The sequence below is a fragment of the Drosophila arizonae genome, chromosome 2 (assembly GCF_054131065.1).
Source record: "Drosophila arizonae isolate 15081-1271.41 chromosome 2, UAZ_ARI_1.0, whole genome shotgun sequence".
Classification (NCBI taxonomy): Eukaryota; Metazoa; Arthropoda; class Insecta; order Diptera; family Drosophilidae; genus Drosophila; species Drosophila arizonae.
This window is the reverse complement of record NC_142922.1, coordinates 23,135,416-23,160,568: the sequence shown is the minus strand read 5'-3', so window position 1 is coordinate 23,160,568 and position 25,153 is coordinate 23,135,416. Positions and strand designations below refer to the sequence as shown.

General features: G+C 38.9%; 1 protein-coding gene across 6 annotated transcripts; it reads right to left on the bottom strand.

The window, feature by feature from the left end:
* Window positions 1-124: 124 nt before the first annotated feature.
* Window positions 125-24,849, bottom strand: cindr (CIN85 and CD2AP related). Of its 6 annotated transcripts, none has more exons than XM_018015614.2 (9): window positions 24,545-24,849; window positions 23,773-24,153; window positions 11,342-11,567; window positions 10,699-10,810; window positions 9,935-10,475; window positions 8,128-8,265; window positions 3,700-4,269; window positions 1,473-2,724; window positions 125-409 (listed from the first exon to the last, which is right to left on the bottom strand). In XM_018015614.2, the coding sequence occupies exons 2-9, from the start codon at window positions 23,780-23,782 to the stop codon at window positions 367-369; spliced, it is 2,892 nt and encodes a 963-aa protein (XP_017871103.2). In that variant the 5' UTR covers window positions 23,783-24,153; window positions 24,545-24,849; the 3' UTR covers window positions 125-366. The 6 variants fall into 6 exon arrangements, with proteins under 6 accessions (XP_017871103.2, XP_017871111.2, XP_089318706.1 ...); XM_018015622.2 differs by having other exon boundaries at window positions 24,650-24,849; XM_089462580.1 differs by lacking the exon at window positions 23,773-24,153 and having other exon boundaries at window positions 24,650-24,849.
* Window positions 24,850-25,153: the final 304 nt, after the last annotated feature.

The window sequence follows — 25,153 nt, the reverse complement described above, 5'->3', positions numbered from 1 at the left end:
TAAGTTAACTGCGAACGCCCAATTTTAATTTATCGACTGCCGCCACACTAGCGGAAATTCAAATCTCAAAATTTCATGTCACTTTAAGCCATCATAATAGAAATATAATATCGGAAATCGTTGATACGTTTATGGTTAATGTTTATTATCAAGCCATATATCAATTTACAGTATTTACAAGCAATATTAAATATCATATTATCAAAATAAATTTGCAACATTTTGCTAATAATAATAATTTTGTTTGTATTAAATGATTTAACGTTCCAAATGCACAATATTTTAATATAAGTTTAGCTTATCACAAAAACAAAAGGAATTGCTGTACATTCATTAAACAAAATGACAAATGCTGAATTTTTTCCTTCAGAACATCCAATTATCAAATTTCCCGCGACGCGTTTGTTGTCTGTTTAATAAAAAAATACAAATTATTTATATATTGAGCCATTGAGTAGAGTGAATAAATTGTTACTGTAAGCTAAGCTAAAGTGCAACTACACATATATTTTCTAAGTTTTAATTGGAATGATTTCTTAATGATATGAATTGATAATTGACGAGTTAATATCAGATGAGTTAAGAAAGAAAGAATGAAAGAATAAAAACCAAAAGAGACAATCAAACGTTTCAATTTAATTATTTATTTGGATTACTTAATCTTTAGGCATCTTCATCGAACATTTATTATTTATTTATATGTGTTTAATATTTTATAGTACATGTTTCATAACTTTAATACATCATAAAAATAATCATAATCATATGAACAAAACAAACTGTAATTGGGATATATGCTTATGCTAAAGCGCAGCTCATTTAAAAAAGATCACACAATGCCCACAATGTTTTCAGAAAATTGTAAAAAATACTTATCAAAAATATATATATATAGATATACAGATATATACGTATATATGTACTTCGTATTGGAACTGAAACATTTATGCAGCATGCAAATTTATACCAAATTTTTGAGTTTAAACAAAAAATGGCAAAATGATCAAAAATGAACATAATCATAGAATTATATAGTTTATATATATTTATAGTGTTATCTACTGGATATATGGATAAAAGGCAGCTCGCTGTGAACTAGCTGGGATTTAACATTGAAATTTGATATTTCGGTTGATAAGTACAAGTTCAGTTTTGATTTTCGTATACGCTCTACAATATTGGGATTGTCTTCGATACGGTTTGCCACACGGTTTGACAAGCATTGGAATGTAAAAATAAACAATAAGTTCTATTGACAGCTTCATTTCACGACTTTCGCTTCTATTTAAGAAAACCACATAGATTAAGGCTAGCTAAAATGGATTTTAACTACAGAAATCTCTAAAGCAATCGCACACAGCTAAGCGGGCCAACAAAAAACAACAATCTGGGTGCAAGCACGACTATGGGCAGAACTTGGCTGAGTTCCGAGTGATTGGAACTCCAAGCTGCTTCAAACTTGCGTCACGCACTGCGCGTATTTGTCCAGTTCGCCGCGCAGCACCCGCACGCGCTCCGTCTCCTCGCGCAGCGTCCGGATCAGCTCCTCGATGGTGCGCTGTTGCGTCAACACCGTCGTCTCCAGCTTCTCCAATCGGCACTCGAGCTCTTGCACTCGTGGCAGGGTATCGGCATTGCTCTGATGGTTGTTGAGCAAAGCTGTCGCCGGACTGTCGTTCACGCTGACATTGTTGCTGGTGCTCCTCTCCGCCTGCTGCGTGCTGCTGGCATTGCTCGTCTTCACCAGGGGCGACACGCTGCGATTACGTATCGACAAGCTCTTGGGGCGTGCCGCGCGTGACTCCTCATCGCTGCTCATGGCAGTGGGTGCGGCAACTGGTGCTACTGCTGGTGCTGCTGCTGCTGCTGCTGCAGTTGTCGCCGTCGCCTTTGCTGCAGACATGCTCTTGGACATGATGGCATCGTGGCCGTTGTTGCTGCTACTGCTACTGTTTATAATATTTGTGGTTGCTGACTCCATCTTTTGGCTGCTGCTGCTGCTACTGGTGCTGCTCTCCACGATCATGGACTGCTGCATGATGCTAGAGGAGGTCACCGCACTCGATTGCACTTTCGTTGCAGTCGTATTGCTGCTGCTGCTACTGCTGCTGGTAACGACTGTCGCTTGCTCGCTTGCAAACAGCTTTGAGGTGCGCTCAGCAACGGAAACTGGGCCGCCACGGGGCTCAACGTTGGGCGAGGTCTTTTTACGAGTCACCTGCGACGCTTTCAGCTCCTCCATCCAGGGTGCCTTTTTCTTTTCCCATTCGCGTGGCTTGGGCTTGGCCAGCTGCGGCTCCTCGCCCATCGAATTGTCATCCGAGGAGCCTGTCGCCTGCTTGCCACCAACACCGCCAGCGCCGCCATCTTCACTTAGTTCGCTGGCGCTGCTGGCCATGCCGCTGCCGTTGACATACACCGTATTGTTGTTGCTCTCACCCACCACATTGATGGCCGCCGAGGGCGGTCGTCGTTTGGGCGCCTTGACGCGACCCGCGCGCATGTCCTGCAGTATTGAACCGCGCTCCACACGATCAAAGTCCGTATCCTCAACGGCTATGGTAGCAGCACGTCTCATAACCACACTGCCAGCTGCGCCCGCTTCGGGCAGCTGTCCGCCTAAGAGTTTACTGCCAGTCAATCCATCGGAGACGTCATGCGATACGGCGCTGGTTAATTTACTTTCAGCGCTCTTCTTCTTCATGCCGCCGGCCAGAATGCCGCCTGCAAAAGCAAGAGGGAGAGATGATTATTAATTGAAATTGAAATCTGAATGAAATCACTCAAAGAGTTTGCCAATTTTAAGGTCGTGTTTACACTTAAGATCTTGTGAACTGCTAGAGTACCACTGAAACTATATATTTCTGTATCAGTTATATAAATCGTCATTTCAATTCATCTTTTGCCACATCTCTTATTTCCATTCACTCTTTGACTTCTCTTTATGCTTATTTTTCCATTTGCGTTCATTCTCCATAATTGTCTTTCTATTTTTTTTTCAACGTTATCTATTACCTCTGCTAATTATCGACTTCATCCGTGATTCTACTGCTTCTACTAGCTCTAAGAGTTGCTTTGCCGTATCTAATTCACCTATAACTGATTTATTTTATTTTTTTATGAATATTAAACATTAACTACACTCATTACTCCTGCTATATATGTATATATATAACATTTTAAATTATATTGTGGTTTTTGTTTTTTTATACAACATTTCTATGACTCTTTTCTTTTTTTTTTCTTATTTGAAGCGAATAGTAATTTTTATAAAATTGTTCATTTAAGATTAGTTGAATGATATTCCTATATATTTTTTTATTGCAACTACGACTTATTCGCAGCATACAACTAATTTTTTCTACTCCAGTTTCATTGCACCCGAACTACTTTTACTGTCACTGCCTGAAGTGGTTTTCTGACTCTTAACAAATCGCAAACTTTCTGAGCTGCAATGGCTACTCCCTCTACGGCTCCTTCACATTCTCAGTGCACAAGTCCCAATTCTGCAGCACTTACTTTTTTATGGCCTTCAAGCGAAAACACCCACACATACAGTTAAACATTTAACAAAGCTGAAACTCTAGCATTTTTATTGGGAAGTCACAAGTTAAGCCTTCCACTTACTACTCTAACTGCCTTTGACTGCAGCGCTTGCTCTTTGAGTAATTCCAATTCAATTGAATTTTGCCAACTTACCTGTGACTCCACCCGTGGGCGTCTTCTTAAGCGGCACACTTGGCTTTTTGCCCACCGCCGGCGGCGTTGGCGACTTTATTTTCTCATCCATATTGTCCAGACTCTTGCGCAGTTCCGCATACGCCGAGGCTGAAGTGTTGCTGCTGCTGCTGTTGCTAGTGGTTGCTGTTGTTGTTGTTATGATCTGGCCGCCCTGCTGCTTGCCAGCGCCACCGGGCAGCTTGCTCAGATCGAGGTTCTTGTTCTCCAGCGACTTGCGTTGGGCGGCCACAGTGCCGATCGGCAGACCCGTTTCGCTGAGTATATCATTGAGGGAGTCGCGCGATCCGAAGCTCTCCTTGCGTCCCGTTGTGGAGGAATTGCTGCTGCTGCCCGTCTTCTTGATATAGACCTTCGATGTGGTTGAAGCGCTGCTCTGCTGCTGCTGCTGCTGCGTCACCGCTGTGGTGGTGGTGCTGCTGCTGCTGCTGGAGTTCGTTGTGGTCATGTGGCTCGTGTTGCTTATCTTGCGCTGTGATTGCTGCGTTGTGCCTGCTGCCGCTGCTGTTGATGGCTCGTTAATAGGCGCGACTGCAAAAGGGCAGAAATATGTTGAAATCAGTTTAGACAATGGAGTTGCTGTATTCATCGCTGAATGTGGGCTGCATTTTAGGCCACCCAAAAGCAACAATCAGCGCTTGATCATCATCATCATCAACAACAACAACAATAACAACAGCAACAAATCGCGCACTTCAAGTTGAGTTCCGTCCAGACGAGACAAGTTGGGTCAACTTGAGACGAGTGTTGCGTTGTGCTGTGCTGTGCTATGATGTGATGGGTTGTGTTTATTATTAAAGATGAGCACGTCGCGAGCATCGGCGTGACTAACATTCAGAATGGCAACCGCCGAGCGACTACCGCAACAGCTGAGCTAAGCTGCGCTGAGCGATAATGCAAACAACGAAACGAGTTTCGCCGCTCAACCGTTGCCAAATGTCAATAAATTAACGTGGTTGTCAAACAAAGCGCTAGTGGCGTAGGAGCCGAATGCAAAAGCCAATTCACACACAGCCAACTACAAGTGATCAGCTAGAGATGCGTGCGTGAGACGCACAAACACATGCAACATCTGAATATACACTATGGGGAATCTAACGATAATTACTAAGTCAATTACTAGTTCAACTTTTTAGGGTATGGGAAAACCTTCAAATTTTTCTAAAGTATTAAACTAACCATTAAAGATCTCTTTAAAACTATGAAAAGATATCCGAATTTTTCCATAGAATTTTAAAATCAATTTCTTAAAAAATTAAGCGAATAAACATTTATAAAACAAAAGTATAAATCATACTTGAAAAGCAAAATAATGTGATAAATTATTATTGAAAACTATAAAAGGTTTAACAAGATTTGTTAGAAATTCGTTATTGACTTATTTTTTCTATGTAAACAGTTCAAAAAACAGTTTATGAGGGGGAAAATAGATCCGCTTAAAGCAGAACAACGGAATAAAATCATTGCTCCTCGAAAAATAAAGAAATCAAATTATGTGAATGACTTAACTTGATCTACTTTAACAGAAAATATGCTTATAGTTGTACCTAATTTCTGTCTATTACTAAGTGCCTCAACTAATTCTCGTGCGTGTCACGTGAAGAAACACGCTCACATCTCTACTACAAACGCCTTAAGATAAATAGCAAATGTGCGAGGCGCGCATACATACATAAATAAACGGCAATAAATGCTGTTGATGGCAACAAAAATCGAAGCACACATTGATTGAGTAACGCTTAAATGTGTAAAGGTCAGGCAAAACAAAGCAGCGACAGCAACAGCAACAATCACAATAACAATAACAACAATCAGAAAATGGACAACAGACAAATAAATGGCAACAAAAAGTTAGCCATAGAATAGACAGTTTGGCTACGAGCCGTTGATAATTGCAAATGGCAAAAGCGAATGCGCTGACGACTTTCACTGCTACCAAATGACAAACAGGCATAAGCAGCAGCAGCAACAACAACAACAACAATAACAACAACAACAGTTAAAAGTTGTGCGCGAATTGAAATTTAATATATAAGATATGTTTATTTTTTTTATTTTTAAGTATTGAGTAATTGAGCGTCATTGGAGTTTTGTTGTTGGTGCCGTTGCCAGCGGCAAAGCGAAGCGCGCGCACAAGCACAAAAAAACTAAAGACTTAGGCAACAAACTTGACTGCCTGCCTTGATTTAATGATGACTGCGTTTCATTTTAACTTTTTAACTTTTAACAGGCTAATCATCAATCTCTCGCACACGCATACACACACAGATATACACATGCGTGTGTATTTAATTATATGTTTCAATTTTCAAAGCGACAACTCGCAAACCGCAACAAAAAGTTGCCAATTAGCTAAACTCCATGGCTTCGGCCCATGTGGCAAATGCAGTTGCAGAAAGCAGCAAAAGAAATCCGCAAGAACGGTAATTGTAGCACACGCACCAATCACAGCAGCACCAGAGAAAGACAAAAAAAAATTAAATAAATAAAAATAAAAATAAACTTGACGCCGCACCAAAAAGAAATATATAATTGAATAACGTAAATGGTCAAGAAATCAAAACGTACTGAGCCAAAAAGGTAAACAAAAATGCTGGCAAAGGTACAACAAGCGCTGCTCGGACTTGGGAGAGCCACAGTCCAAGAGAGAGAGCGATAGAGGGAGAACAGCTCTCTTGGCAACATTGTTGATAAGCCAAAAGCTAAAACAATCAAACAATGATGGAAGGGTGCAGATAGAGGAGAGCAAAGATCGCAGAGTGGAGAGTGAAGAGGGGAGAACAGAGAGTGGAAAGCGGAGAGTGGAGAGCGGCTGCCGACAAGTGAAGCGCGCGCATTTTGTTGTTGCGGGGCTCGGCTCAGATAATCGCTGCCTAATGTGCGCCCATAATGAAGTTCAGCGCTCATGATCAAGTTGATTATGTGCGAGCGAGCCCAGAGAGACATGCAGAGAGAGAGACACGAAAGCAAAGAGCGCAACATCAAATTGGAACAAAAGCCGCAACAAAAACAATAAACGAAGCACAGAAACCAGTTACAACTGATGTTTTAATATTGTGTTGCTTGTTGTTGCTGTTGTTGTTGTTGCTTCAAGCGAAGGTGGTTTGGCGCTGTGGTGATTGCTGTTGTTATTGGTTTTGCTTTTGCCTTTGGAACTGCGACGTTGACAAAAGCTAATGGCAAAGCAAAGCCAGAAAATACAAATAAAAATAAATTTGATTTACATGCGAAAACTACATTCAACCATAACGAATTCTCTATACACTCTATGCTACTCAAATGTAGGCTATCAAGAAGAAGAAGAGGAAGAGGCAGGAGCTTCTAAGCAATAATAAAAACTTTCAAAATGTGAAAATTATATTCAGAATCTATCTGTGTTAACTCTTAACATGTTCTACTGAATGGCAAGGATTCTAAAATTTATTTGAATATGATAGGCAGTTAATATGTTTTTATTAGACCATTGTGTTTCAGCCTGGGAATTAGTGAAACAAATTTAATATTGTACTTTAGCTAATAATTTAAAGAGTATAGACATTATATGGGGATTGTGCAAAAAATCAAAAACAAACAGCAAAACATACTTATACCGATTATGGGTCGAATTTAAAACCAAATACTTAACAGCTTCAATTGCTATTTAGTTGAGGCCAAATAACTCAGCAAAATGTGCAAAATCAACAAAAATAAAAATCGATTTAAATCAACTATTATATTTTTTGCAGGCTACCGCAAAGTATGCAACGTGAGACGATTCAAATATGTTTATATAAATATATATATATAACTATATACATATATGAACAATAGGTGAAATAAAATGCAAAGCATCAGCCAACTAATTAGGTAACTGAGTCAACGCCGTTTGCGCGTTTTAAACAGCGTCAAAAAAACGCGTAGAAAACGCCAACGTTTCAGAGGCAACAAAAGAAAATGTTTAACAAAGGCAAAGCAAATGGCTAGCAAAAAAGTATAAATAAATATAAATATATGTATATATATAAGATAAACAAGTTTAGCCATGCAAATTGACAACTAAAAGCGAAAACAAACATGAAAAACCGCATTGGCAGTGGCTAAGGAAAACGATGCCAAGCGAGCTTTGGCTAAGATTTTCCGCGTCTTTGGCTGTGAGTAGAGACTGTGTCTAATTTTTCGAGAGCATTGCCGGCGCCAAAGAAAGCCAGCTCGAGATTGTAGATAAATAATAACAATAATGAAAATGGAAAATAAATCATAGAAATTATGTACATGGCCAAAAAGAGCCAAGCGATTTTCCATTTCACATCGAAAAGGCCTCGCGGCACGACGGAGAAAGGAAAATGAAAACTGGCCAAAAACGAAAAGAAAAACTCTTGAGGCTGCCACTGGAAAAACTCGTTTACATACAAATCGTCGTAATAAAGCTGGCCATGCGAGCGCCCAAGAACTCGAAAGAGCCGCCGCGCTGCGGTCCCGCTCCCACTCCCGGACCCGCTGCCCCACCACGGCGTGTGCGTGGCCGTGGACGCGGAGGGGGCAGAGGCGCTGCCGGAACATCAGAGTGCAGTGGGTGTGCGTGTGTGTTGAGTGTGTCGAGTGGAGTGTGCAGTGTGGAGTGTAGAGTATGGTGTGTCGTGTAGCAGAGTGTAGTTGTAGTTAGCCGTTGTTGTCGTTGCAATGGAGTTTTTTATTACACACGAAATATTGTAGTGAGAGATAGAAGAGGAGTAGAAGAGAAAGAGGGAGAAAAGTGTAGAGGAAAATTACACAGAGACAACGACACATCACAGATATGTATATATGTATATAAGTAAATGAAGACGAAGAAGAAGAAGATAAAGTAAAATAAAGAAATACAAATAAAATCTTGAATTACTCGTAGAGCAAGAAAGTCGACATAAGAGCGATAGTGAAACGTAAACAAAATGCTAATAAAAGTCGTTCAACAAAATGCAAGTAATAATAAACATAAAATGGAAAATATATATATGTATATATAATTGTTGAGATGATGTTGTATGCAGTGATTCGTTTTAAATATGTTGAAGAAATGAGTCGAGTGGAGTCGAGTCGAGTTGTGCATATGTGAATATATGGGTGTGTGTGTGCGTGTGTGTGTGTGAAGTGGATCTAAACTGATGTGGGATGTGACTATTCGAATTTTGGGCTAGAAGTCCTACGAACTATTTGGAGGAGCTACGAAAGATGCATAGAGGAATGCAACTATAACTGTACATATATTGTCACTTCTATATTTGTGCACAATCTATAGATCTATATAGTCTACAAAGCGTAAATGCGATAAGGCACTGTCTATAGGGAATATACATATATATTCTAGCTAATACTTTGAACTCATTAGCTAAGCTTGTTAGCCGAGACAAAATAACGACCTTCTAGATTTTAAACTTTGCAAAGTTAACCGAACTTCTGGTATATGCATATATGTATACCAGTTTTAATATTCACCCTCTAAGAATATTATAATCTTCTTCAACAAAACACTCTAGATACAACTCATTTATTCAGCAGATATATATGGGAAAGTCCCCGATAACTTCCTCCAGAGTTATCTTGGGTCTTACATGTCTTAATATATCAAAATAAGACCTAGGACTACAAACTATCACAGTGCTAACAAAGTGTTATCAGTTATTGATAAATGGGTTCTTTTTTATATAGATATACTATAACGTTTACTTCCTGAAATATAGATATACTATAAAATTTACTTTATGAAGTAGAAAGATTTATTATAGAAACTATATCACAAGTGTAGCTAAATTTAAACTATGTTTCATTTACATTTTGGTAACAATCTTATCAGTGGGATAGAGTTGCTTGCGTGGCTTTAACTACGACTACGGCTTCATTTAACACTCGTCACAAATTCGACAAGTTTTTCTTTAATTAATTCAATTAGCGAAACGAAACGTTTATTGACTTTTGTATGGAACGAGTTGGGGACGTCACGTCAATTGACGATCTGGTCGGCCCGGGCTTAAGTTTTCAATTTCAAATTTCAATTTGGGGAAAATTGCATCCAATTAAATGCACCGCTACGAAGATGCGGATGAGAGCTAATGACGGCAAATGACTGACGATGAATGATGCAGTTGACAGACCAAATCAAAACTCATCGACAATGAATGCCAAATGAATGCGATGAATGATATAAATATGGACGGCTCTGGTTGTCGTTGTGCGCACTCACCTTCTGAGGGCGTCAAGAGTTTGACAAAATTATCGGGAAAGACGCCCACTTTGCCGTTCAGCTCGCCCTTCCACCAGCCCTTGTCCGGCAGCTCCATGCTGATGATATTGATAATGTCGTCCACCTTGAGCTCCAGCTCGTCCTCGTTCTGCGGCGCATAGGGAAACTCCACGCGACAAATGTCGCGATGTGGCTTCGGTGGTAACGTGGGCGCAGCAGCAGCAGTAGCTGCTCCACTCGCAGCGACTGTGGATGCCGTGGCTTTGTTTTTCGATTGCTTTGCTGTGGCTGTAGTTGCAGGTGCAACCGCTGCTGCTGCAGGAGCAGCTGCTGCTGTTGTTGCCGTTGTTGTCGCTGCTGCTGCTGCTGCTGTCGCTACGTTGGCAGCTTTTGCTGTTAGCGCCGATGTCGTGACCGTTGCACCAATGGTTGGCGGCCGCTTGGAGGCCAAAATCGGCGATGGCTCGATATGTTGCACAAAATTTGAGGGAAATACGCCAACTTTGCTGCGCAAACGTCCGCGCCACCAGCCTTCCTCGACCTAAATGAGAGCAAAACAGCACAAAAATACGTTCTTTTTTCGTATATTCATATTCGCTTTCAGTTCTGTGTTATTGGGTTGCGTCAAAACTTATTGGCAAAGAGGTTAAATGGGGGTTGTGGGCACTAAGTGTATGCGGTTTGTGGTTATATATATATGTACGCACACATACACATGGACAATCTGTGTGTGTGAGTGTGTGTGGATGTGTCTGTGTACATACCTCCCCTAGGAATTCAATGACATCACCCACGGCCAGCGTCAGTTCGTCGTCGTTGACTTGTGTGTAACTGTAGATGACTTTACAGCGACGGTTCGATGTCGCTGATTTCTCCCTAAGAGCGCAAAATTCAAATAAAAAGAGAGAGACAAAAGAGTGCACAAATTATATATGTGTAAATGTATGCAAAGAGAGAGAAAGACAGAGAGAGAGAGAGAGCGCATTCACTAATTCTGTTTACAATCAATGACACCAGCTGAAAGATGGCTTTAGAATATGTGCTCAGAACTAAATGCTTAAACATAAAATTTAATTTTAGTGAGAGACAATAAAATAAAGAGAATAAATCAGAGGAATTATTTGCTTTATAGATCATTTAAATTCTAGCTGTTAATCGAGGAGTTTAAAAGTTCAACTTAAAAAACTTTAAATGTTGAAATTCAGAGAATAAAAAATATATAAATTAAATTCTTTTTTTAAATTCAGAAACAATTCATCTTCACAAAAAATCGAATATAAATCGTTCTCTTATTCATATTATAATATAATATTATTATTCACGTTTAATAATTAATTAAATAAAATAAATAATAATTAAATAAAATAACTAATGTCATTTGAATGTTAAGCTGATTGCGTCACCAACCTGAGCTGCACCGCCGCACTGTCATCACTGTGGTTGCCATTGCTGCTGGGCTCCAGCACACGAACAAAATTATCCGGAAACATGCCCGTTACGCCGGAGGATTTCAGTGTGCCCTGCCACCAGCCGCCGGGCATCTGTTTGATGCGATGTATGATGGCACCCTTGTGTAGATCCAGTTCATCTGGTTCCTTGGCAGTATACTCGTACTCCACTATTGCACAGATTGCTGCAGAGAAACAAAGAAAGAGACAGAGAGATACAAGAAATTAGTAAGCCAATGGGGTTGAGCCTTATATGGGACACGCGCAATTTTTAATGGCAATGTCCAGGTGCACATATTTACTATTGCGCAATCCCGCCGAGTCTATCTGCCGCCCGCCCCTCGCTCCCCACCTACTGGCTAAAGTGTTGTCTATCGTTTCGCTACGTGACACTCACATTTTTGTTTGTTTTCCTACAAAAAAAAAATGCTTAAAAAGTAAAAGTTACATGACACGCTCTTTGTCTCCATATTTGGAGCTATGCTCGGAATGGGAATGATAATACCAAAAAAAACACACACACACAAAGCAAAAAAAAAACAAGTAAGAAAGCTCTAGTCGAGACTGCTCGACTACGAGATCCCCTGAACCCTTGGAGCAATAGATATTTCAATAATTTTTCGCGTCTTTCAGCTTACACAAGAAACACGCACACACACACACACACAGGCACGTACGCACACACAGGCATACATACATACACACACGCATACAGACACACATACACACACACACACACACACACACACGCATACATACACAAACGCATACACACACACATACACATACACACACACATACACAAACACATACACACACAAGCACCCACGCATAAACACGCATGGGCTGCAGTGTGCGCTTACTATGAGAACTTAATTGTTTAATAACTTTTTTTATGGACGTACGATCTTCATGAAACTTTCAGATTTTGATTATAACATGGATATGCATGTGATTGCCAAAGCACAAGTCTCTAGTATTTGAAATACGCTTTTTACAAAAGTGAGGGTGAGGGGGTGAAATTAAGGGTGGGGGGTAAATTTTAACAAAAACCGAAATTGTATAAATTGCATATAAGCATACATTAAAAATTTGGAGACTCTAGCAATAAAGGTGTAGAAGATATAATTTTATAACTGGTTTTCGATAAGGTTTTTTATCGATAAAAAAAGATCGGGATGAGTTATCGAATTTTATTGATAAACTTGATATGCGCGCTGTAATTACGGACATTTTAAAAAAAATTTGAAGTCTCTAGCTCTTATATCTTCTGAAATCGACGCGTTCATACATACGGACAGACGGACAGACGGACAGACGGACAGACGGACAGACGGACAGACGGACAGACGGACAGACAGACGGACAGGGCCAAATCAACTCAGCTCGTCACCCTGATCAAGAATATATATACTTTGTGGGGTCTGCCACGCCTCCTTCTCCCTGTTACATACATTTCAACAAAACCATTATACCCTGATTTCCCATTGAAAATGGGTTCAGGGTATAACAATACGAAGCGAATCGTGGGCATCATCAGTCAACTAGGCGTCAAAATTGGGTTAACGATTACTGCTGGCAGTGACTGTGGCCCATGTCAAGTGAATTATTAAAAACCCCGCATTGTTTTGTGCCATTTGATATGATATAAGGTCTTCTTCTTCTTGCTTCAGTATACAATTCTTATCAAATATAGACTCGAGATTTGTGGTCAATTAAAATGATGTCATTAAAAACATTTGCTTGACATACATATATATATCTTTATAAATATTTGCTATGATGAGTAATTGTTGATAATAATGGGCGGCATACTCATTTGAGGAAAGAGAATAATAAATTTCACTTAACTGTATAAGCCAAAAGATATAGCGAGCTGGTAAAATAGTTTCAAATATATTTTATTTATAATTTTACAAATAATTTTCAGCTTCCATCTCTAACTAATTCCTTAGCCTATTCTCAGCTTCACTCTAAATTTTTCTATTACTTGATAATTGTAGCGCATTGCAGAGTCATTATAACCCATAATTATGTTCATTCACACCACAGACCAGAAGCCCCCCCCAAAAAAAAACAAGTAAGAAAGCTCTAGTCGAGACTGCTCGACTACGAGATCCCCTGAACCCTTGGAGTGCTAGCTATTTCAATAATTTTTCGCGTCTTTCAGCTTACACAAGAAACACACACACATACACAAACACATACACACACAAGCATCCACGCATAAACATGCACGGGCTGCAGTGTGCGCTTACTATGAGAACTTAATTGTTTAATAACTTCTCTTGTGGACGTACGATCTTCATGAAACTTTCAGATTATGATTATAACATAAATATGCATGTAATTGCCAAAGCACAAGTCTCTCGTATTTGAAATACGCGTTTTACAAAAGTGAGGGTGAGGGGGTGAATTTAGAGGTGGGGGGTAAATTTTAACAAAAACCGAAATTGTATAAATTGCATATAAGCATATATAAAAAATTTGGAGACTCTAGCAATAAAGGTGTAGAAGATATAATTTTATAACTGGTTTTCGATAAGGGTTTTTATCGATAAAAAAAGATCGGGATGAGTTATCGAATTTTAATGATAAACTCGATATCCGCGCTGTAATTACGAACATTTTACAAAAAATTTGAAGTCTCTAGCTCTTATATCTTCGGAAATCGACGCGTTCAAACATACAGACAGACGGACAGACGGACAGACGGACAGACAGACAGACGGACAGGGCCAAATCAACTCAGCTCGTCACCCTGATCAAGAATATATATACTTTGTGGGGTCTGCCACGCCTCCTTCTGCCTGTTACATACATTTCAACAAAACCATTATACCCTGATTTCCCATTTTCAATGGGTTCAGGGTATAAAAACTTGCCATGACGCATCATAACAATGCCAAAGACGGCGATTCACAAACATATATACATATTCATAATATAATAATATAACAAGAGCAAATTCACGTACAACCAACGCTTGGCTCGCTCGCCTTCGAAACAATTTGAATTACAACAACTACAACAGAGATCGGAGCTTATTTGGTATTGGAGGCTGCTGCCCCCGCACGCATCGCTTCATTTTCTATAAAATTTGCTTTATGATTTAAGCATACATACATACATATTTATATTTTATTAGAACGACTGAGACACATAATAAGTCATAAACGGAAACATTTATAGGCTTAAGACTCAGAGAAGCGTGCGAAAGGAAACTAGAATCTGCGATAAACAATAAACACGTTGATAAGCAACTTGAAGTAGAAATGAATAAGTGACTAAATAACCATAGAAAATATATAAATACCTTAGAAAACGATAAATTGTTGATAAAGAACCAAACACAATGGACCATTTAGAGGTACACAGGAACTCCCTCTTCAGACAATTCATAGGGTATGCGATAAGGTGAGCAAATAAATAAATTCCAATTGAACGTTATGTTCTATATGTGTCTTATGACAGAGCCGCTTTTATAAACAGACGATCACAACTCCAATAAATGATGTGTGTACGCTCCAATGCTGAAGATTGCATGGGGAATGGGCAAATGGATGCGTCACTTGAGTCACTAAGTGTAAAACATTTAGCAGTGTGTAATTGCTAATGCGGACTGACTCTAACGACATCCATAATGAACAATTAAGAGGGACTGTTAAGTGAATCGAAATGCTTTCAATGTGACGAAAAGAGAGCAGCCAAAAGGTGTGCGGGGCCATTTAGGAGAGAGCGAAAGCGAGAGAGAGAGAGAAGCGGACCACCAACGTAGTCAAGTGCCTGCCAAAAGCAATCTAAAGCTGCTTTGTGTGGCGCACATAATAATTTCACTTTATTTGCAGACGACGACAACATTAAAAGTTGCACAAGACCAGATGGAGTGAGCGAGAGAGAGAGAGTGAGAGAGCAGGAGAAAGAGAGAGTGGCGACAAAGAGAAGTGGCAAAAGTGCTGGAGTCGCTGCCGATTTGTAACTGGGCCAACACGGCCGTATTTCAGTCACAGTTTAACCCCACGCCAAAGCCAAAGCCAAAGCCAAACAAAGCGACAGCCAAATGAACCTTTAATGTGGTTTCTGTTACTGTCGCCAAATACCCTGTAAACTGACTGAGACGGGGCATATTGAAATGTGTTGGCTAACAAGCAAATCTATATTTAATGATAATTCATGTAGTAATAATATTATTATTTTAGGCTAAGTGCAGTTGGGTTAGGCATTGAACTTTAAGTTAACTCAATTCTACGTTATTAAAAATTCAATTCTATATTTCATTCCTAAAGACATCTAGACCAATTAGATAATAAATTTAATTAGACAATACCTTTGGTTAATTATTTAATAATAATGATCATTTTTAAGGCCAAGTAGTCTAAGCCGAAAAATTGATATTTAACTTGGAGTTTTAAGCCTAACAAATTCTACATTATTTAATTTTCCATAAGCCTACACCAATTAGAATGGAATTAGTGTCAAAGAAATGCAATCACATTGTCTTTATTATACAGGGCATCTATGAGTCGCGCTCTGCCATTTCTCATTTGTTCTTTTTTTGTTGAGCGTTATTTTTTCCTTTTATATTTTCTTTCTTTTGGCCAAACACATTGCATCTGAATGTGCGCTTTAATAAACCAACAGACGGCAACCACAAAGCTCAACAACTATAAATGTAAACTTACTACACACACATACATATATTCACATGCACACATACATCAACATTGTAGAATGGGAAGCATGCAACGACGACGACCGAGCCAGAGCGCTGCTTGTGAAATGAGGCGCGCCAGCTAAATGCTGAGAAATGGTGAAAAGTTGCAGCATTAAGTGGTGAAAACTACCACCACGAACAACTAATACTACTACTACTACTTATACAACAACAACAACATGAGCGACAACCGCTGAAAAATGAGGCGACGGCCATGCCGCGCGGAGTCGTGTGAAAAATCCAACTGGGAAATCGTGCAAATGTGTCAAAATTGAAGAAAATGACAAGCTTGTAGTCCGCACATTTGACCGCCAGAGGGCGTTTATGTGTGCAGTGGGCGTCTGTAAATGGGATGCGCTGTGCTTAAAAGGCTGAGCCAATGTCACAAAAGAAACAAAAAATAAAAATAGATAAACGCCAAGTCGCAACGCTTAAATTTGCCATAAAAATATGCAAATCATAAATATGAACAATTTATCACAGTTTCGATCGATTTACAACCACCAAATACGACTTGCAAATGCTCTAAGAAGCAAGTGTTTTACAACTATGTCAGAATGGAATTTATGCTAATTCAAAGCATTGATAAGATAATTTGCATGCATACACCACATTGTTACATCAGGCGATGAGAAAACCGCAACTCTTACGTCACCTTACCCAAGGCTACTACTGAAGTTTTATCAATTAATTAAATAATAATAAAAAGAAAATGATAACTCATCTAGCGTGAATTGCGGCATAAAGAAGAGATTAAAGAGCTCTTTGGAAACCAAGAAAGTAAACCCCTTTATGCTTGATTACTTACTTGTTTACCTTCAAGAATATATCATTTAACTCAAATACAATCGTAAGCATATGAATACACATATGTGTGAAGCGTAAGATTCTTGAACCTTAGGTGGATGATTAATAGATTTCTCGACCTTTTCATTATCCAGCTCTGATAGCAATAGATTACCATTGATGTTTCTCTTTCTTTCAATGAGCTGCTGTCTACAATTCCGCTAAATTGAGAGAGAGAAAGAGAGAGAGAGTTTGCTGGGCCGTTAACAGAGTGACGCATGGAAATGAATCAATTTGCTGGCCGCATAAAAAAACACACACACCTGGCTGCAGCAGTCAGGTATGGCGAGCAGAGGGTTCAACCGGTTCGCGCGGCACACCAACACCTCGCATAGCTGTGGGTGTGTGTGTGTGAAGATAAATTCCCCCCATTTCGTCTGCACTTGAAGAAACACATGCTAATTGGCTTAGGAATCAGTTTTTGGCTGGCTTTGTCTATATCGCTTGGGCCATGAACCGTAAATGTTATATTGCGTTTGCCTGAGTTTTAACACACTTAAAAGAAGCCAAAAATGGTATGGGGGGGCGTGGCGGACAGCAATAAATTGAGAAACATGCTTCACTTTCTCAGCTATACTTGGCCTGTCAGCCAACTGGGGTGAAAGGGCAGGTGGAAAATTAACTAGGCTTGGCTTATGTGGCGCTAGCTAAGGGTTAAATGTTAAATGACAACTTTTCTTTAGAACTAGGTCAAGCGGGATGACATAAAAATAAAAATAATATAAACAAATTCAAACGCGGGGTAAACGGAAAATAAACAAGATTAAAATTAATTGGTTTTAAGAACGAGAAAGTTAGATAAAACATGAAATGAAAAAAATATATTGCATTCAAGACTTCAACTTTTCTCTTTGAAAGAAATATACCCAATGAACTTTACATTGAAGTTAACCGTAAACTTATTCTCGTTAAGCTTAAAGAAAAGGCCTCCTTCAGCATTTACTAAACAAATAAGCCTCCTTCAGCATTTACTAAACAAATAATTTGTGTATGATATCGACTAATTGTTATCTCTATACAATAAATTCAGAAACTACAATATAATGACTCGCTTATCAGATATTTAGGCCAATTGATTACACACGTTCAGCTCCAGCTCTGAAAGTCCTTTATGCTGCAGGACTCAATGCTGTGTCCTTGAACTTTGTTACATTTACGACCTTCATGCTTACTCGAGTTGACATGTAACGGTAATTGGGGAAAACTCATGGCCAAGGTCGCAGTCGCAGTCGCAGTCGCAGCCGCAAACATTGCGTGCCAAATGACGAGGAAATTGACAAAATAAACAAAATGTTGACAAAACAAGCAAAGTATACAATTTGCCGAAACTGGAATACACTAACCAGCCACTGTATAGTTAATAAATAAATAAATATTGATTTAAATATAGTAATCATAGTCAGCATGCAATATTTGATTCAGAAATCATTTATCAACAAGTCGAGAGCTCAGAGCTCAGAGTCTAACAAATCAAAATCTCATTCAAAGTGTCATATTCTAACATCAAATCTATATACTCTGCGGAAGTGTATGTTTGAGCAACTTCACAAATTTTCCCGTTGTATTGTGTGTTTCAATAATTAGCTTCTGTCATTTATTTAGTTATCGCAATGCATGAATCACGGCGCCTAGACACTCTAATCCAAGCTGATAAAAGACAAACTATTCAGTGCTACCCTATATGGAGTATTTGTGTGTGTGTGTGCGTGTGTGTACATTTGTGTGTTGCATTTTAGGTGTAAGCTTATCAGAGCAGAGTTTTATTAATGTGTATATATTTATATATGTATATATGTGTGTGTGCGTGTCTATTTGTGTGTCATGCAGCTCGATTAAGTCATTTGGCCTGGGTGTCACGGTCACACGCGTGATTCGTCACGGCCACGCCCACAGCTGCACTTGAGCAAACAAACGCCTACACCTTCCCACCCAGACACCCATACACCCATACACCCACACAGCCACGCATTTTGCATTTTTCATTGCCAAGGCCAAGCAGTTAAATTGGAAAACGCATGCGCTTGATTTATGCGCCGCCGCAACTCGTCGTTTGTTTAATTAAAAAAGACTTTACGATGGAAAGTGTGTGCGTGTGTGTGTTTGTAGACAAGATTCAAGACCATATATATACCATGTGGGGGCGTGGGCCAAGTGGGCAACTTGACTAGCAGTCCCGGGTCAACTGGCCATTAAGAGCCTCTTGCTGATTACATTTTCCTAATGGCACTTCATTCAGTACAAAGCGCTTTTCCATTTGCCGTGCAACAACAACAAATGCACTTCGAAACGTTACTTATGCTGCGGTATTTATAGAAATAATTAGTCTGGAGATAATGTATACTGCATTAATGATTCAATTGCTTTTTATGGGTTTGATATCTACCATTAAGTTGGGGCTAAAAATTCTAATAGGAATCCAAAGATTTTTTTTCTACTCTAAGAACTAAATCCAAGAAAGAAATCCAGATGTGATAGGCATGAAATACAATGCAATCAAGAGAACTGTGTTAATAAGATTTTTGCTAAAGATCCTTGGCTACAATTTAATTTGAAATAAAATTATCAATATAAATTTTATTGCCATTTTATATTAGCCATAATATGATGATTTCATATAAATAAACAGCTATTAGGTTTAGCTCTTTGTTCAATTCACTTTACTAAGCTGAAAGCTTTCATTTCTCTAATTTGTAGAGTTAAGAGGGAATGCACTTTACACTTAAGTTTTCTCACTGCATTCCATTCAGCTCAAGCACTCACTCTTTAGTGCTCGACAAACAATAAAGAAAACTGGAACAGTCGTCAAGTACTTTCAATTCGTCTGTTTAGAATTGAGTAACCAAATTGCCAGCTTGACTCAATGCATTTCCATTCAACGCTGGAAAATTCTTGGAAATGTAATTGTTTAAAGAACAGTTACTTTTCACTTATTGAGTTTCAATTATACGATTGCGACAGTCGAACGCTATTGAACGGACGCACGGCCAGAGCGAGGCCAGAGGGTGCACACTGAAGACGAGGCCTTGAGTTCAGTCGCCGCTTATCAGTTCAATGATATGCCTACAAATACACATATGTATGTATGTGTGTGTATGTGTTTGGATTGTATTTATATGGCTTGGCTGAGACGCCAAGCGCCCGCATTTTCCACTGTTTGCGACCAGAATTAATGATGCCTAAACAATTGACTGATAAAGAGCATAGAGCGTATGTCTTACAAACTGTCGCCCAATCAGCCAAAGCAGCATAAATACACACACATACACACACAGGGAGTCAGAGCTAGATATATTCATACCTGCACACATACACTCATACACACATACAAATGTACTTACATAACGTGTGGTTGTTTAAGCAGCGCAAACATTTACTAAACTTGGCATAGTTTTTCATTATTTATACGTTTTATGCACTGATAATAATTGATAAAGCAAACGGGCATATTAGCTCTGCATATAAAATTCGAGTAAATGTTTTAAAGATAACTGAAGACTTCCGTTTAGGCTAAAGAAACGTCCCATGAGAATTGGAACAAAAGCTAATTTACTATATAGCTCATAAATGAATTATTATTCTATATATAATAATTGCAATCTTGATGCTTTTTAGAAATTATCCGTTTCTTTATCATGCAAACTTGATCTTTTACGGTGTAATATAAGTATGTATTAGAATTACAAGATAGCATTATCTAAGGACACATCCACTTAACAATTACTCAAATAGCAAAGGGTATCTCATAGGCAAACACAATTACAGGCAGATATTTCCTATTCGAGCAGCAAATGGCTTGATAAACTTTTTTTAGTGTCAGACAAAAGTTGAGTAGCACAAAAGTTTTGCATTTAACACGCAAAACTCGATATGTTACCATATGAATTTGTAAAAAAAAAAAAAAAAAAAAAAAAAAACAAAAAAAAAAATCAAAAAGAAAAAAAAAATAGTAAAAAAATAAAAACAAAAAAATGTACGCTCTGATAAGTTGGCGATAAGATAAACTAGCGCAGAGCAAAAACAAAAAATACTCGCACATTTCTGCTACTTCCACGTCGAGCATTTGTTGCTGTTGTTGTTGTTGTTGTTGGGGCTGACTCAAAGCCCTCGCGAATGGACTGCAAATAATATGCATTCACAGTTATTTGCATGCGAATGATTGCTCAATTCGAAGGGAAGCGGTGTCCGCCGAGAGTCTAAGTATACAAAGCTCGCATAATTTTGTAGCTGTTCGTCGTTTTGCAATTCGCAATCGTCGTGACAAAACCTGAGAGCTGATGAATCATCCCATCCATCCATACAGTCGATTTTGAGTGCTAATGTGAACAGGGCTAAGAAATTGTAGGCAAATGCAGGCAAAGGCAGCCAATTCATGGGCTGGGCAGGGCAATGATTGAAGCCATTGGCCCACGCACAGCACGAGCCAGAAGAAGAAGAAGAAGACGGCGAAAGAGTAGAGGAGAAATGTAGCTGCCACACCCACAAGACACAAGGCTGAAGAAGGCTTGCCACAAACAATTTATCAAATAGCAGCCGGCGCAACTGATAAGCGATTCGACGAATATTAAAATAAAGATTTCACAAAAATATTTTATGAAAATAGCAATAGAGCTCTGCCCTAGGCGAGCATGCCCGGCCTGAAGATACCCGGGAAATGTGTTGTTAATTATTCAGAATTGTATTAGAATTTGAATAAGCTTTACTCTGACCAACTATTCCCGATATTTAGAGAAAGATACAATTTAGTCTGCCTAACTAGAATATATCTAGTACATTTCATATTAGCTGTACCAGGCTGAGTATATTAGCTCGACTGCTGCTGTTTATTTTTATTAAATCCTAGGTATTTATTATAAGTTATAGTAGAAATTACTTATGTTATAAATTTCTTCCTATCAAAACCAAAAACTACCAAATCTATCTTGACATCTGTAGATATACATATAAACTTCATTTAAACTAATTGAGGCTTAGCTCTCATTGTTTCTGACTCAAATAGAACCCAACTGTGGCTATGAATCAAGCATATTTTAGAGTGTTCCCCTGAATGTTACAAAACAGCAATATACCCATTACTAATCATGTCTAATGGGTATAGTGTATTGAAAGCGTTGTGGGTGTGTGTGTGTGTGTGTTTGGGCATTTCCTGTTGGTCATCAGCATCATTTATGGTTTGCTGCTGTTTCGCTTTTGTATTCTTCAAGATTTTTCACTTTTAGTTTTCAAATCGAATCACTTAAAAACAACAACAATGACAACAACAACAACAACAGCAACAATAGCAACAAACAACGGAAGAAAGCAGCGGCGTCTTTTGTTCGGGATGCAAATGCGACCCAGACAAAACCATTCCAGACGAGCTCCATTGTCTGCCTCGGATTGTTCATCAACAGAAATCATCAGATGGGGCAGATGGGGGCCGGGTGTCGAGTGGAAGCTGAATATATATGCAACCCAATCAGCTACATTATCAGCGACATCAACAACAACAACAACAACGTTGAACATTCGAACAATCTTGAGGTTGACAAAGAAAACAAAACCATGTTTTATTAATATTATTGCACGCTCAACGACTCTTACTCTAGCCCTATCAGGGAAGTTATAAAGAGTGTATATGAATGCATGCAGATAAACATACCTATACGTATATACTAAATGTTTTAGTCTACAGCCTAAGCTGTGAGTTATAGCAAGTAAATTATAGCAATGCTATATTACACATAATATTTTCTATTTTCTTTAGTATTCAAATTAAATTTATACAAATGATTTCAATTTCTCATTTGTTACACAAAAACTTGTTTTTCAATTTGCGACTAAATCTCGTATATTAATGTATTTTATAACCCACACGAATGATTAACAATTAGAGGGTTATAAACTAAATATAAAGTTTAATATATACGGGAGGCCTTTTACAGTCATAATATAGTATAGACAAATATTTCTCTCAGTCTATACATATTTTTTAGATAAAACTACAAACTGTTATAAGAAAATCGAATTTGATCAGTAATCTCATAATTTCTGTACGACATCAGTATAAAGCTCTTTCCAAAACTAGGTTTACGAACCTCAAAAGACCAAAACTTGTCTAGTACTTAGAGTCATGCCATTAATATTGCTGCGTTTACCAACTCTGCTTCTGGAACACAAACACTTTTTCTACCTGATTCAGTTTCTACAAAGCCAAATCTTTTGTCTTAGCCATTCACATTACGTTTCCCAACAAAATCCCGCACGTTCGCAGCCGAAACAAAAAGAAAAAACATTAGAGAAAAAACTGTTTTAACTCTTTGCTGTATGAAATCATCAACAACAAATTCATTTTTTTAAAGTAATAAAAAATAAAGTCAACTGTAAAACTGGTTTCGAATCTTTTTTTATTATTTTCTTAATTGACTTAAGCCAGGCTAAGCCTCTGCGCGAATCTAAAATCTATGAACAGCGTACGTTAACGTTAGCTCTAAGTACCGCAATTTGTAGTTGCAGCCACAACAATCGTAAATTTGTTGTCTTAATGTCCTTGTGGAGGAGCAAAAAAAACTAGAAACTAGAAACTTTGCACGCCCACCCTGAGACACACCCAACAATGCGAATGGTAGCGCAAAGCGCAGAGTGCAAAAGGCATAGATAAACGGCATAGATGGACCCACCCTAAAAACATAGCCAACGGCAGTGTCAGCAGCAGCGCAGCAGCAGCAGCAGCGCCGCAACAACAATAACAAAAGCAAAACTGCAGCAAGGCACGAATTTTATAGTTTTTTTTTTTTTTTTCGTGTCCCTCTTCTTCGTTTTTGTCATCGCGTTCTTAGAGCAAGCATACTCACATTTGTCCATGTTGTTGTTGTTGTTGTCGTTTCGCCAGGAAGCAATTGCGTCGCAGTCGCGTCGCAGCAGCAGCACCAGCCGTTGCCGTCGTCGTCGTCGCCGCCGTTGCCGTCAGCCGCGGCAGTTCAATGGACGGACTCCGTGTCCGTGTCTTTCGGGCCAACAACAACACGCGCAGTCGACGACTTTTCCTGTGCCGCCCCCGGTGTATCAAGGTATGAATCACGCGCGTTCTTCTGTTTACACACACACACACACACTCACAGATGCACGAGAGAGGCACAGACAGAAGACAGACACGCTTATAAATTGTTTCTCTTTGTATTTTTTACTCGGAATTAAAACGCTTTTTGCGTGTTTTATTTTGACCCTATTCGCAGCTAAAGAACCAGAATGGGAATTAATTAAAATATATGTATATATACATAACACAGAAAATATATAACATTAAGAAACAGCGGCAGCGCAGAGTTTTTAAGAGTCCGCACAAAATGCGAGGCCACAGGGGAAGAGGCAGAAGCAGCGGCAGCGGCAGCGACAAAAGATAAAGCAACAACAACTACAGCAAAAGCTGCGTTTATAACGGCGCACTTTACAAATTCACGTCACGTCGGATCCACTTGTATGTATTTACAACTACAACTACAACTACTGGGCCTGGCCTGAAGCTGCCTGCTTTCTCACTCAACAGAACTGTGCGGCCGCTGTTTTCTTCTTCTTTGCATTGCCACAGCCACTTTCGTATGCACTTTTCGCCTGCGTTTTATTTACTTTGCTTTGTTATTGATTTTCGCCATCTCACACTTAAATACACACGCACACACGCATATGCATATGCAGATGCCAATGCTAGCTAAAACACTATTTTTTTTTTACCGATTTCCACAAATCAATAAACAGCGCAATCTGTTTGCAGAAAATTCAAACTGGATCATTCAATTTTTGGTTAATACAAGCGTCAAGCGAACGACGACACCATAAAAACAATGCCAAGTGGCCGCAAATGGAACTTATTCGACCGTACAAACAGCCGCTCGGCTAAAGTGCGCGCAGAAAACTGCAGACAAGGTGACCAGTGTGACCGTTTTAGTGTTAATCCAAAAATATTCATTCTTTCGCCATTTAACCAAAAAACTAACAACAATGCCAAAAACCGAATACACCTAGTATTTTACAACATTTTCTTTTTTTTTTTAATATATAACAATTCATTTATATATTTTACATAAATAATATATTTATTAGCTACGTTCCAATCATTTTGCTCTTAAAAATAACACCCATCTTATATATCAACATATTTACATCTGTCTAAACACAACATACGACATAATAAACCGCAATTAACATTCAGATAACAAATAAAGCTATCACAATAAA